The 15,833-nt window shown below is 39.9% G+C and overlaps 1 protein-coding gene across 2 annotated transcripts in view; it reads left to right on the top strand.

Moving 5' to 3' along the window:
- The window catches only part of LOC115470734 (multidrug resistance-associated protein 1-like), a 108,452-nt gene that overhangs the window by 73,636 nt on the left and 18,983 nt on the right, over positions 1 to 15,833 (top strand). For both annotated transcript variants that reach the window (XM_030204222.1, XM_030204224.1), the window contains exons 16-18: positions 761 to 830; positions 4,083 to 4,143; positions 13,984 to 14,203. In XM_030204222.1, coding sequence (XP_030060082.1) covers positions 761 to 830; positions 4,083 to 4,143; positions 13,984 to 14,203 — 351 coding nt within the window. The remainder of the gene's footprint in view (positions 1 to 760; positions 831 to 4,082; positions 4,144 to 13,983; positions 14,204 to 15,833) is intronic.

Raw genomic sequence — 15,833 nt, 5'->3', positions numbered from 1 at the left:
TGAATTTGGATACAGTGGAGCAAGATATTGCTTTTTGTCAGAGAGACATTTTGAATTCAGGCATAATGGAGCAAGATTTGAAGTTACTGATTAGAAAATAATTGTTGGATCCTTTAAAAATGGAGGGTATGATAAAATAATGTTATTAATTGAATTTCTTGGTTCTCAGCCTGCTGCTCTAACCATGAAGCTACTCCATTACTCGATTTTGTAGAATAAACTGCCTCAATTGTGTGCCTTACAGTTATTACATGTATTCCTTATTCACTATTAGGCATCTTATTCTGTACTTCTGCACACCTTTTTTAACTCTGTTCCATGTGACTAGAAATGAGTTTTTTCCACCTTCTGGAATGCATTGATGATTAGGGATGTAGGACCTGTCACACTGGGTCAGAATAAGGACCTAAATAGCTTTGCATCCAGTCACTTGATTATGGGAAGCTTGCTTTCTGCAGTAGCCCTCAGTGGCAACAAGTAGTGCAGAAGCAGCTGTTGACCTCTCACATTTAGCATACTAATCACATAACAAGTTATGTAGGATGGTATTGCATTGAAGGCCACCGACATCCAGGTTGGCGTAACGTTGAAGGCCTGTGTTGACATCTTGGTTATGCATTGAGCAGAGCAGTTACCGCAGGATAACACTAGGTTTAAAAAATGGTTACTTATTTGTCACTTGTTTTACACATTATATTAAGCTTCTTACAATGAAAAGTGAATAATGCTAAAGTGTTTTGTATTTCTGTCTTTGCTCTAGTTAATGCCATAAAGAGAATCAAAAAAATGAAGAGAAGCATTGAACAAAATAAAGAAAACACGGCATACCGGCAAGTACTGGAAACCATTCTTGCTTTCTTACTGTGTTACGTGATTTATACAATTCAGAACTAACATGTAGAGAACATCCAGGGTCTCAGTAATCCTGGATCATCCTAACCGCTGTCAAATGTTTGGTTTGTGTGGATGCAGTGAAATGGCTCTGTTGTCTTTCAGTGAGCTTTCCCCTGCTACATGTATTCATACACTTTCCAGCTTGTTTTCAGAAGTCGGGCCTGAACAGCCACATCACAGCACTGTTGTCCTCAAAAATAATTGTGTTGATTTTAATATTTAGGTGTGATCTATTTGGTCTGTATGATTATCCTTCTGACTGCATTGTTATATTATTTATGTTGTAATATTTTTTGAGCATCAGTAATGGTGACGGGAGATGATTATTATTGGTACTGGTATGCAAATGAACTCATGAAGTCATTCACTTGCATCGAGCTGCATACCTGGCATAAGTAAATTGACAGCCCAGGTGCATTATGGTCCTGTTTCTAAGACTATTCATATTTATTTTATTTATTTATTTATTGCATTTGTATCCCACATTTTCCCACCTATTTGCGGGCTCAGTGTGGCTTACAAATACATTGTGAATGATGGAAATACAGTTTGTTACAATGCGATTATAGGTTACATTGTGAAGAGTTATGGAAGACAAAGTCAAGTCAAAACATCTTTGGGGCATGGAAATTATTGAATGTGACATTGGGGAAATGATAGGATGATCGAATAATAGCAAGAGGGCGTTAGGGTATGACAACTTTATTTGTGGGTAGATTTTAGGTGTGGAGAGAATACAGGGGAAGAGAATTCAGAAGAGAGTGTATTGATGCATTTCTATTAGTGTGTATGGAGTTCATGTGTTTTGGTCCTTGCAGTAAGTTTTTTCAAAGAGATAAGTCTTCAATCGTTTGCGGAAGTCAGTTAATTTGTAGATCGTTTTCAGGTTGCGTGGTAGTGTATTCCAGAATTGCGTGCTCATATAGGAGAAGGTTGATGCATGTAGTACTTTGTACTTTATGCCTTTGCACTTAGGGAAGTGGAGATTGAGGAAAGTTCGGGATGATCTTTTGGCATTTCTGGGTGGCAGGTCTATTAAGTCTGACATGTATGCAGGGGCTTCACCGTGAATGATTTTGTGAACTAACGTGCATACTTTAAAGGTGATACATTCCTTGAGTGGGAGCCAGTGTAGTTTCTCACGTAAGGGTGTTGCACTTTCGTATTTTGGTTTTCCGAAGATGAGTCTGGCTGCTGTATTCTGGGCTGTTTGAAGTTTTCTCAATATTTGTTCTTTGCAGCCTGCGTATAATGAGTTGCAGTAGTCCAGATGACTGAGTACGAGTGATTGCACTAGGTTGCGGAAGACAGATCTTGGAAAGAATGATTTTATTCTTTTCAGTTTCCACATGGAGTAGAACATCTTTTTTGTTATGCTGTTCGCGTGAGTCTCAAGTGTTAGGTGGCGGTCGATAGTGACTCCAAGGATTTTTAAATTTTCTGATATTGGCAGATTTAGTTTAGGTGTGTTGATAGCGGTAAATTTCTTCGTGTTGTATTGGGAGGTAAGTATGAGGCATTGAGTGTTTTCTGCGTTCAGTTTCAGTCAAAATGCATCTGCCCAGGTGTTCATGGTGTGTAGACTTTGGTTGATTTCGTGGGAGATTTCATTGATGTCTTGTTTAAAAGGAATATATATCGTTACATCATCGGCATATATGTAAGGGTTAAGGTTGTGAATTGATAGAAGTTTTGCCAAGGGAGTCATCAGTAGGTTGAAAATAGTTGGCGAGAGGGGGGGTCCCTGCGGTACTCCGCACTCAGGTGTCCATGTGGCTGACGTAGTTGAATTTGATGTGACTTGATATGAGCGTAAGGTTAGGAACCCCTTGAACCAGTTTAGGACATTGCCTCCGATGCCAAAGTATTCAAGTATGTGTAATAGGATTCCGTGGTCAACCATATCAAAGGCACTTGACATGTCGAATTGTAAGAGGAGTATATTGGTGCCGGTTGCGATCATTTGCTTAAATTTGGTCATTAGGGTAATTAATACTGTTTCTGTGCTGTGATTAGACCGGAATCCTGATTGGGCGTCATGCAGTATTGAGAACTTGTCGAGATAGTTTGTGAGTTGTTTGGTTACCATTCCTTCTGTTATTTTGGTTATTAGTGGTATAGATGCAACTGGTCTGTAGTTAGTTATTTCGTTTGCGTTTTTCTTTGTGTCTTTGGGTATAGGGGTGAGTAAAATATTTCCTTTTTCCTTTGGGAAATGTCCGTTTTGTAGCATGAAATTCAGGTGGTTCGTTAGGTCTACTATGAATTGTTGAGGAGCTGATTTCATGAGGTTGTTTGGGCAGATGTCTAGTTTGCATTGGGATTTGGCGAATCTTTTGAGCGTTTTAGAGATGAGGTCTTCTGAAAGTAATTCGAATTCGGTCCAGATCCTGTCTGCTGGGTATATTCTGTCTTCTGGGTCTAGACAATTTAGGAGTGTGGCATATTCAATAGGGCTGGTGGGTATTTTAAGTCGTAATTGTATAATTTTCTCATTGAAGTATTTCGCAAGGTCGTTGACCCCTGGTGTATCTTTGTTGTTGTTTGTAACTGGTGTGGTGTCTAGCAATTTATTTACAAGGTAGAAGAGTTTGTGTGTGTCTTTGTAGTTTGGTCCAATCATTGTTTTGTAGTGTAGTCTTGTAGTCTGTTTTATGGTGTATTTGTATTTCCTCCGGAGTGATTTCCAGGCATTCAAGGTGTGTTCATCTTTCTTTTTGTTCCATGCGCGTTCTAGCTTTCTGACTTGTGTTTTGAGTTCTTTCAGCTCTTCGGTGAACCATGGATTTGATTTTTTTCTATGTGATGTTCTGGTTTGGATTGGGGCAATTGTGTCTAATGTTGTCTTACATATGTCATCCCATTCTTGGAGGAATTGTATGGTGTCTGTATTTGTTTGCCATTCATTTTAGTAGACCTGTTGCCAGAATGTTGTGGGGTCTATTTTTCCTCTCGTGGTGTATGTTGTTCGTTCATGTTTGTTGATTGCGTTTCTGTGTATTTTTAGCCAGTGGAGGGAGACATATGCTTTATGGTGGTCAGTCCATGGTGTGGGTGCCCATCTTGTGTCTGTAATTAGGAGATTAGAGTCTGAGTCGAATTTGTGTGTAATGATGTCTAGTGTGTGTCATGTGTCATGATGTATGATAATTTAAACAGGCTCTCTAAAAACAAATTTGTCATTTCAGTGCATATGATGATCAGAAGAAAATGCCCCTAATGAAGAAAGAAAAAGTAACCATTGGAAATGTAAGCATTCTGTTTCTTGTAAATTTTGTCCAGGAGTACGTTGAATTCTATCAGCATCCTTACAATTTGATATTGCTTACCTTCGTTTGAGAGATTCTAAAATTTAAATCAGTGCTTACAGAGCTATTTCTTTTCAGCAATTATTTTTTTCTTTTGATAAACAACAAGGTCTAGGGAATGCAGACAAAGCAAAATCAACTAAAATTGAATTTCATGGCAAAACCTATTGACAGGCATCCTATTGAGATGACTGTTCAAAAAAACAATGAATTCCTTATTGTCCCACCAAACCACTCTATGCTCTTGGGTTTGAGCTGTCCTGCCAGCAGGTGGAGATTGAAAACTACTGAACTGTGATGTTATTACTTAAGAACCCTATCCAAACCCCTGACCAACAGTATTTCTCAGTCCTCCAACAGGTAGTAGGCTTCCCATGCAGACCCTGGTGGCCTGGTAGGACTTTATTTCCATTTCCTTGGTCAGTCGTATATATAAAAAAAAGATGTAACTCCTCGTTGTCCCCCAGATCAACCCAAGACATTATTAAGGTTTTGTAGATAGAACCCAGTTCTAGTTCTGGTTCCTAGGGCCCCCTTTTGATAGGTATCGGAAAGCCTTCCAAGGCTTTCCCTATTCTTAAGTTGATAGGTGATATCATTTCTGTTGAATGGGAGGTTCTAGATGCCAGTTTTCATATTAAGCTAGGCATGACTAGGCTTTACCCAGAAGCATCTCAGCAATCTGAATGATTCAGAATGCCTAAGGTAGATGTGGTGGTTTTGGCTATGGAGAAGAAGACTACTATTCTGGTTGAGGGGGGTGCAGCTTTGAAAGTTCCCCAAGACCGCAGGATGGAGTCTGTTTTGTAGCAAGCGTTTGAAGTCTGTGCCGTTGCCTTGCAGGTGTCTGTCTGTGGAGGTTATGTAGCTTGGGTGCGTTTTAGGTGGCCAGAGCAATTGGTGGAAAAAATCTATGTTGTTGTCAGTGGGGGATGAACCAGGTTCCACCTTTATAGATTTGGACATGACCTATTTGACGGATGCTTTATACGGTTTAATCAGAGCTTTAGCAACAACAACAAAACAATCTCTCTCTTTCTCCCTCTCTTTTTTATTCTACTATCTATCTATCTATCTATCTATCTATCTATCTATCTATCTATCTATCTATCTATCTATCTATCTATCTATCTATCTATCTATCTATCATTGTAGCTCAGAAATTGGTCTACAAATCTTATTTCTAAAATGCATCTCAGTAAATTCTCTTTTAAAGGAGATTTACATTTTATTGATGATTTAGAATAAGTAGTTAAATCTAAGTCCAAGGTTCTTAGGCTTCTGGAAGATCACTCCAAACCTTCTTTTAGAGGTTTTTTGCCTACAAAGATTGAGTGCTACTGGAAAGATTGAGTGCTACTCGGTGCAGTAGATTTTCTTTTCAGAAGTCAGTCTTTTGAGGTAGCCATAGAGGAGGCTGAGATTTCTCTGCAGGAACGTTGAGTTCACAATGAAGGTTTGTTGATCTCTCTGGAGCCTTCGGTAGGTTGACTAAAGTAATTTTATCAGAAGTGGGCCCAGATAACCACAGATATTTGGGTACTAGAAGCTATTTGGGATGGTTATGCTCTGGAGTTTTCTTGGCCTTCCCCCAAGTAGTTTCTGGGATTGCCCTGTTCTCACCTAAAGTGGCAGCATAGCCGCCAAGAGGGGGGGGCAGGGGGGACAAAATTCCCCGGGCCTCCAAGGTGGGCCCGGTGCCGCAGTCCCACCCGTCCTCCGTCGTCGACCGTCTGCCCCTGCATTGAAATTGCAGTCTCACCTTCATGAAAGCAGCACTGCAGGCAGCAGAACGCCTCCCTTCGGCCCTCCTTCCCTCCCTGTGTCCTGCCCTCGTCTGATGTAACTTCCGCGAGGGCGGGACACAAGGAGGGAAGGAGGGTCGAAGGGAGGCGTTCTGCTGCCTGCAGTTCTGCTTTCACGGAGGTGAGACTGCGATTTCAATGCATGGGGCCCGGCCCGATGGTGGACGGAGGGGGGGAGTGGCGGTGACCTCGGTGGGTGGAGGGGGGAGCAGCGGCGGCGACCTCGGGGGGTGGAGGGGGGAGCAGCGGCGGCGACCTCAGGAGGGTGGAGGGAGGGAGCGGCGGCGGTGAGGGTGGCAGGGGTGGGGCCCAGGGGGCGGCCTTGCCCCGGGCCCTGCCTAGTCTCTTGCCAGCCCTGAGTGGCAGCAGTCTGATAGGCCTTATTAAGATGACTTCAGTTAGAAAAGTGGTTCCAGTTCCTCTTTCGGAAGAGAGAACAGGACATTATTTTGTAATTCCAAAGTAAGATTGTACCTTTCATCCAATTCTTGATCTCAAAGTGATCCACAAATTTCTTAAAGTTCCAAGTTTTGAATGGAAACTTTAAGATCGGTGATCATGACGATGCAGGAGGGAGATTTCTTATTACTTTGGGTTTAACAAAAGCCTACTTACACATCCGAATAAGGAAGTATCAACATTACCTCAGGTTTGTGATCTTGGGACAGCACTTCCTGTTTTGTGCTGTACCCTTCAGACAGTCCAGGGCCACCACATACATTTACAAAGGTGATAATAGTGGTGGCAGCTACCTTATGCAAAGAGGGAATTTTGGTCCACCCTTATTAGAGAATCTAGAAGACATCTTGATGGCACATGTGGCTGGGACCTAAAATATTCGGGCAGATTACCATAGATCTAGGAGCATGGAGTTTAGTGGATGATGCTTTCTTGGAAGTGCTACACCACTGAAGTTATTTGATCATAGACCTGATGGTAATAGGCCAGAATGTGAATGTTCTACTACTACTTATCATTTCTATAACAGCCTTTTTTCAGTCAGAGAAAGGATTTGGACGTCAAAAGAAATAGATGCCTTGCTTCAATCATGACCGTGATCGGGTCTTCTGTATATATTTCCACTGTAACCACACTCATAGGCAGAGGCAAAAGGAAAAAAGCATTGCAGTTTAGTAATGTTAATTGCTCCGAAGTGGCCAAGAAGACCCTGGTACAGGAACTTGATACGTGTGAAAGTAGAGGATGCTGCATCTCTGGTGAGTAGGGACTGTCTGTGGGTTCAAGATCCAATCAGCATCTCGGACACGTCTCAGTTTTGTCTTATGGCTTGGCTCTTGAGAGGGCGAAGTTAAAGAAAAGATTTTCAAGTAAGATGATAACTACTTTATTGCATTCTAGAAAAAGGCCTACCTCGGCATACATAAAGGTTTAGAGGATTTTTGGTGTTAAGTGTGTGTTCCCTCTCTATTCTGTTCCAGATATTTTGTTTTCTTGTAAGATGTTTTGGACAAGGGGCTGACGTTCACCTGATTATAGGTACAGCTGGCTGCTTTGTCCTGTTTTAGAGGTCTAGTGAGTGAAGGGAACAAACTTTATTTTGCCATTGGACATGGTATATTTTTTCCACAGGGATAAACTTCAGTTCACGGCATCATCCATTGATTTCCCCCTGGATTTAAACTTGGCCTTGTGTACCTTAGTTCAGCCTCCTTTTGAACTAATGGCTTCTGCAACTTTAAAAATATCACCCTTAAGACAGTTTTTCGTGTAGCTTTGTGTTTGGCTAGGCAAATTTGAGTTTTACAGGTTTTGTCCTGTAGAGAACCGTTTTTGGTCTTGAACAAGGAAAAGGTTGTGCGTAGATCGGTTTCATCCTTCCTTCCCAAATTAGCAGCATCCTTCCATCTGAATTGCACTATTTACCTGTTTTTCAGGATCTTAAAAATGAAGGTAGTTCAGTTGCCTTGTAAAAATTGAATATGTTGCGGTATCCGAAGAGTATGGAGGCAAAAAAGGAAATCAGCTAAGTTCTATCTCCTGGTGCATAAAGATTTTTATTTTGACTAGTTAGTTATTCCTCTTTGATCTTGAGTCTGGAGTGGTTTATCCTTCATTAGTGGTTCTCTGTTGAGCAGTTCCTAAGGGAGCTTTTCCTTTTAATTTGTTTTGTTAGGATAAATACTGACTAGCCAGGGAGTAGCACAGGGTTCTTAAGTGATTACATCAGAGCTCGGTAGTTCTCAGCTTTCACCTGCTGGCAGGACAGCATAACCTCAAGCATCTTGACTAGGCGGGAAAGAAAATTAGCAGGTGAGAACTATTTTACCCATATGTGCCCTAAGGATAAACTTGATCAGTGAATGCTCCATTAAATCAAAAATAGGAACAATTGTAATTTCCTCCTTACTAATCAGACTTGGGATATTTTGCCTAAACATGGTCTGGAATTGAATATCGAGGCATAATGCCGGCAGTGGTAAAAAAAAAAAAAAACACGGACTGCTGCCTGCTGATTATTTACCCCTAAATATTTAAAAAAAAGAAAAACAAACCCGAAATATTCTGCTAATCTTCATAGAGTACTGAGTGTAACAAATGCAAGTACTTAACGCATGTATGTGTGCACATGCCCATGTACTGTAAGCGCTAACAGGGCGACAAAGCGCAATTCAGTAAATTTATTTATTTATTTGTTGCATTTGTATCCCACATTTTTCCACCTATTTGCAGACTCAATGTGGCTTACAATAATATATCACCATAACAGTGCCAATCAAGAGTAGATAAACAATTGGTTACATAAAGAGCAAGTGAAACATAATGGATATAATCAATATAATAAATCAAAAGGCAGACAGATTATCAAGTAATTGGTGATGTGTTGAAATTCCTATTATTGATTATTATGGGAAGTCTTGTTATAAAGGGAATGGATATAATCAATTCAATAAATCAGAAGGCAGACAGATTATCAGGTAATTAGTGATGTGTTGGATTTCCAATTATTGATTATTATGGTAAGTCTTGTTATAAAGGAAAGTCTTTAAAGATTTTCGGAAGTTGATGAGGTCAGGAATATTTTTCAGATCCAGTGGTAATGCATTCCACAGTTGCGTACCAATGTAAGAAAAACAGGATACATGTACTAGTTTATACTTTAGACCTTTGCAGCTGGGGTAGTGAAGTCCCAAGAATGTGCGTGCTGATCTTTTGGCGTTCCTGGGAGGTAAATCAATGAGGTCTGACATGTATGCTGGAGCATTTCCATGAATGATTTTATGAACCAGAGTGCAAACTTTGAACACAGAGCTTTTCTTAACTGGGAGCCAATGGAGCTTCTCTCTTAGGGGTGTAGCACTTTCGTATTTTGATTTTCCAAAAATGAGTCTAGCTGCAGTGTTTTGGGCTGTCTGAAGTTTCTTGATGATATGCTTTTTACAGCCAGTATACAGCACATTGCAATAATCTAGATGACTCAACACCATTGATTGTACCAGGTTGCGAAAAATGCCCCTTGGGATTAACATATGTAGCAAGGGAAGCCTATACAGGGGTGGGGAATGGAGGGCTCCCACTTACAGTATTCTGTAAGTTACATGCATCCCTGCTGATTTAACTGCCCCCACTTACACTAGGTCTATGTGCGAGCACCTAAAAGTTAGGGGCACCAATATCAGGTGATACTGCTATTCTATAACAGAACCTAGGTGCCTAGGTTCCATCATAGAAAAGGCTGCTGCCATATTGGTCTTGGGGTGCCTAAGTGGAGGTGCGCAGTTATAGACCTGCCCTTTCAGAGCGCAGTTTTACATAGAAAACGGAGATCAGATATGAGACTGTATTTTATAAAAGGATCTGCTAATTGGGAGTCTGTTCTAAGAATCCTGCAGGAGTGCACATGTATTTGAGTGCTTATATAGTGGGAGTAGCCATTGTAGAAACATACAGTTGGATAAAATGAATGGCACAACCTCAGCAATTAGGTAATAAGGCTGCACTTTGGAGGTGGATATAAATATTGGGGGAATAAGGAGAATGACTCTCTTAATTCCTCAAGTAAAGCCCTGGCCAAATCAAGCACTTTTATGTAAAACCTGATGTGCTTCTGAGCTGGTGTAAAACTCAGCAGGGATGTGTTTCCCCTGAATCGGATTCAGTCAAGGGAGGTCTTGCCTTACCAATTTGCTTCATTTCTTTGAAGGTGGGAATAATACATGTGGATAAAGGTGAGTTAGTTGATGTACTGTATCTAGGTTTTCAGAATGCTTTTGATAAAGTAACTCATGAGACTCCTGAGAAAGTTAGAGCCATGGGACAGGAGGCAATGGCCTTCTGTGGATTAAGAATTTTGTTATTGGACAGAATAGAGGGTAGGGTTAAATGGTCATTTCTCTCAATGAAGGAGGGTGAATAGTGGAGTGCCTCAGGGATCTGCTATTTAACATATTTGTGGAAATCGGAACGAGTGAGGTGATTAAATTTGCAGATGACACAAAACTATTCAAAGTTGTCAAAACACATGCGGATTGTGAAAATTTGCAGGAAGATCTTAGGAAACTAGAAGGCTGGGCATCTAAATGGCAGATTAAATTTAATGTAGACAGATGCAAAGTGATGCACATTGGGAAGAATAATCCAAATCATAGTTATTTGATGCTAGAGTCAACTTTAGGAGTCAGTACTCAAAAAGACCTAGGTGTCGTCGTAGATAATAATCTGAAATCTTCTGCCCAGTGTGTGGCAGTGGCCAAAAAAGCAAACAGGATTCTAGGAATTATTAGGAGAAGGATACAAAATAAGACCAAAAGTAATATAATTCCTCTGTATCTTTCCATGGTTAGACCTCACATTGAATATTGTGTTCAATTATGGATGCCGTATCTCAAAAAAGATATAGCAGAATTAGAAAAAGTTTAAAAAAAGAGCGAATGAAAGAGGGGGATGGAACTGCTCACTTATGAGGAAAGGCTAAAGAGATTAGGGCTCTTCAGCTTGAAAAAGAGACGGCTGAAGGGGATATGATCAAGGTCTACAAAATCCTGAGTGGTTGGAGCGGGTGGAGGTGAACCGATTTTTCACTCTTTCAAAATGTACAAAAAACAGGGGACACTCAATGAAATTGCATGGAAATACTTTTAAAACAAATAAGAGGAAATATTTTTTCACTCAAAGAATAGTTAAGCTCTGGAACTCGTTGCTGAAGGATGTGGTAACAGCAGTTAGCGTATCTGGGTTTAAAACAGGTTTGGAGATGGACATGAGGGAAGCCATTGCTTGCCCTGGGATTGGTAGCATAGAATGGTACTATTAATTGGATTTCTGCCAGGTACTCGTGACCTGGATTGGCCACTGCTGGAAGCAGGATACTGGGCTAGATGAACCATTGGTCTGACCTGGTATGGTATTCTTATGTTCTTAAAATGGGCAAATACATATAGATTTTTGTCCCGCTTCCCCACTATCCCTCTTGAAATATTTGCATGATTTGGATCTCATGTGTGAACAGTGGCTTTCTGAAGTCACTGTTTACATGTGTATGCAATGTATACATGTAAATATTCCTAAAATAAGAGCCCTTTTAATTTTAGCACATTTTAATTGTGGGAGACAGCTTCAATCTAGAAATTAGGTCAGGGAATTTCTATTCTAATACAAATGATCAACTTTTACATGTAATTTTTATTCATGAAGCAGTTTTACCTAGATGGCAAGTAGAAGATTTGTTACAGTCAGACCACTTTGTAATCTCATTTAATATCCTGGCCTATGTATAGCTAATGCTTTTACAAACAAGGGTATGTAAATATTGCTTGAAAACACTAGTCTGTTTTCTTAAAATCTGACTTTAAATCTACTTAAAAATACAAAATGACAAGGTAAAGAGATGAACCACAAATGTTTGCAAGGAGTAGATAAGCTTGCTATTGGTTTCTGCCAGGGGAAAGTGATTATCTCAAGGATATCGGGAACTCAGGCTTCACGCCACCATCGGGGGTGAGTGATGTCACTGGAAGTCCATGAGTGCCTACATTTTACACTCAAAGTTCAGTAAACTGCTGAATTTAGGAGCATAAAATGTGAGGAATGTTAGGGATGGATTTAGGGCAGGAAAAAGAAATTAGGAACGTAACACTGATTTTCAGCATTAGACTCATAAATTAAGACTCATAAATATAGGCAAATGGCAGGTCTAAGTTTATAAGCATAACTTTTAAGCTTCTAAATTAAGATGAATTTTTTATTTGAAAATTTAGGCTTCTAAGTTTGGCTGAAAATAGGGGCACAAATTTAGGAGCATTAAAAAAATGTTGAGCTCTTAGATTTAATATTGAGTCTTAAATCTTTTTTGGCAGCTGCAGCTTATTCATAAATTGCACCTCTGCTTTCCTAAATAACAGTTGGTCAGAGTGGACGTACCCTAATTTTAGGGCATCTGGACTACTGGAATGTGGGCTTAGAAAAGTAACAGATGACCAGCAAACATGTGTGAAACATTGCAGTCCAGATCTTGATGAGCATACAAATCCATATCCGTGACCCTGGAAAATCTTCATTGGCTGCCTACAGCCTTGAGAATTCCATTTAAAACTGTATCAGTACTGCACAAAGTATTTCACAGTTCATTACATTACATTAAAGGGAACTTATAACCCGCATTTACCAATTGAAGTTCAATGCGGCTTACAATAAAAATGTAATCAGACATCATCTAGGAATTCCATAATACAAAAGTACAAAACATCAAATTATTCACAGTTCAAACTTCCTATATAAAAAAATGTCTTCAACAGTTTTTGAAATAAAAGATAATTAGACTCCTGCCTTAAAGATAAAAGGAAGAGAGTTCCACATCGATGCTGCCTGATAGGATAATGTACTAGTATGTAGCCCATGAAATCTAACGGTATTAATGGAAGCAAAGCCTAATAAAAATGTTTGCCTCCTTATTCGTAGAGATACACCCTGCAGCAGTTGGAATTGTGCTTGCATATAAAAAGGCAAATCACCATACAAAAATTGAAAAATAAAGATACAAAGCTTAAAATATGTCAGACAATCAACTGGCAGACATGCAGCTGCATCAAAAGGGGTGTAATGGCTTCAGACTTAGAACCTGGCATTTGTTTGTGTAAATCAAGCTGAACACTGTGATTGGTTATGACCTCTTAACTCTGCCAGCACCTTCTGAAGTCAAATCTGTTTGTACCTGAAATCATACATGTTCATATTATTCCTTGCTTATAGAATGCCATCACCACAGAGATGAGGGCTATGACAAAATGATTCAATTTTTAGAAAGCGATGTAAAACCTGATATCTTTAATATTACTTTTAAGAATATTTTACTACTACTACTAATCATTTCTATAGTGCTACTAGACGTACGCAGCGCTGTACATATATGCAGATACTTAGAAGTTAGTTCATGCAATTGTCAAGAGGATGATACATTTTAGTTTTCTATAGGGGTTGTTTGCTGTTGTCATTCATTATTCACCTGTTGCAGGGCCAGTAGGAATAAAATTGGACCTGATATCTTTAATATTACTTTTAAGAATATTTTACTACTACTACTAATCATTTCTATAGTGCTACTAGACGTACGCAGCGCTGTACATATATGCAGATACTTAGAAGTTAGTTCATGCAATTTTCAAGAGGATGATACATTTTAGTTTTCTATAGGGGTTGTTTGCTGTTGTCATTCATTATTCACCTGTTGCAGGGCCAGTAGGAATAAAATTGGACCCTATGGCAGATAATGATCTCCCTATATGATGTATTTGCTTGATGTTTACTCCATTGTTTTATATTTCCTCTAATCTGTGATTTTGTTTTTAATTTTGTAAATCTCCTAGCGCTCCTATAAAAAAGAGCATATAAATCCACATAAACACCCAGAAAGAAAGCGGTTAACATTTAGCTTTTTTAATAGAAATGTATGAATAATATCTGTTCACTTTTTTCGTTTGTTCAGCTCTTAACAAACTTCTTGTTTTTTGTTTTGCATGCAGATGAAAACATCTGTCGTCACGACATATTTGCAGGCTTTTGGTTGGTTCTGGGTGGGTCTGACCGTAGCTGTCTACACAGGTCAAAATGCGGCAGCCATAGGACAGAATCTGTGGCTAAGCTTGTGGAGTACAGAGGCAGAGCAAGTGAAAGACACCACAGAATGGCAGAGTTTGAGAAACAATAGACTTGGAGTCTATGGGCTGCTGGGACTTGTACAAGGTAAGAAAATGTTTTGGGAATGTCAATTTGAGTTTGCTTTTTTTTTTCCCTCGCACGTTGGGTGCACATTTAGGGGCCAGATTCAGTTACCCAAAGTTAGACAACATTATGATTTGCGTTAAGCTAATATTCTTGGATGGGACACAACTGTAAATTGTGTGCATCATATGTGCTATTTTATTGTCGATTGAGTGATTTAGTTTTAGTCTCTCTTCTTTTTTACACTGGAGTTCTTTTCATTCTTTTTAGTTGAACTGTATACTGCTTTGACCTGCCTGTCAGTAAAGGCGGTATAGTAAATGCAGATAAACTATAAAGGGTGCTCTGTGCGGATCGACCTTTATAGAATGCGAGCTTAACGCGCATTTTGTGCATAACGATGGGTGTGAGTACTTACGCCTGCCAAAAACTGGTGTAAATGATCATACCCAACGGATGACAGGCACAAATGCAGGTATTCTATAAAATTGCACCCATGGCCACACCCCTTTTGAGTTAAGCATTATGAAATTTAGGTGCACATGTCTTAGATAAAGACATCTACGTGTAAGTCCTAATTATTGCCAGTTAAGTGCTTGTTAACACCAGTTATTGATAGCGCTTAATTGGCTAATTAGTTCATGACTGGGTCTGGGATCTGTAATTTTATAATAGGTCGCCTACATTAATAGGTCATGAAGGTACCTATTTGGTCGATATTCAAAACTATTTAACCAGCCAGGAACGTCTCGTGGATGGTTAAATAGCATTTTAGTGCCTAACCACGGACATTCAATGGGAGATAACCGGTTATCAGATATATCTTGTGATATAGCCAGTTAGACATGGATATTCAGCGCCAAACCGGCTATGTTTAGCGGTTAAAATAGGCTGCATAAATAGTAGGCCTATCTTTAACCACTAAGGGCCAGATTCTGTGTAAGGCACCTAAAAAATCCATGAGGTAAACCTTTCCTGCTAAGCATATTCTATAAGCAGCGCCTAGATTTAGGCGTGGTATATAGAATATGCTTAATTGATATCCCAGCGCTTAAAATTACGTGCCTCCATTTACACCAATGAAAACTTGGCATAAATCCCTGTGCGTAGATTTCTGCGCATTGGACTATATTCTATAACTACGTGCCCATTTCCCTTGCCCATAGCCACGTCCCTTTTGAACTGCGCATTAGAATTTAGGTGCAGTTCATTACAGAATACGCTTAGCGAGTTGTGTGCGTAAATTCTAATTATTGCCAGTGAGTGCTCATTATTGCTTGTTAAGTGCTGTTATCAACGCTGATCAGCTTGTTAAGCCAATTAAGTGATAAAATATGCCTGGATTTCAGCACATTTCTCTAGTCACGCTATATAGAATCCGGCAGTAAGCACTTAGGGCCCCTTTTACCAAGCTGCAGCAAAAGGGGGCCTGCTCTAACGTTGGCATGTGTTTTTCATGGGCGCCAAGGCTCCCTTTTACCACAGCAGGTAAAAGGGAAGTCTCTCTTTCCTGCAGGAAATGGCCGTGTGGCAAGTAAAGCACTTGCCATACAACCATTTCGGGAGGGGGGAGCTCTTACCATCACCCATTGAGATGGCGGTAAGGGCTCCCAAGCTAACCTGGTGGTAACTGGGTAGTGCATGGCACTGC

The sequence above is a fragment of the Microcaecilia unicolor genome, chromosome 5, assembly GCF_901765095.1.
Source record: "Microcaecilia unicolor chromosome 5, aMicUni1.1, whole genome shotgun sequence".
In the NCBI taxonomy this organism is placed as follows: domain Eukaryota; kingdom Metazoa; phylum Chordata; class Amphibia; order Gymnophiona; family Siphonopidae; genus Microcaecilia; species Microcaecilia unicolor.
This window is presented reverse-complemented; position numbering and strand designations above follow the sequence as displayed.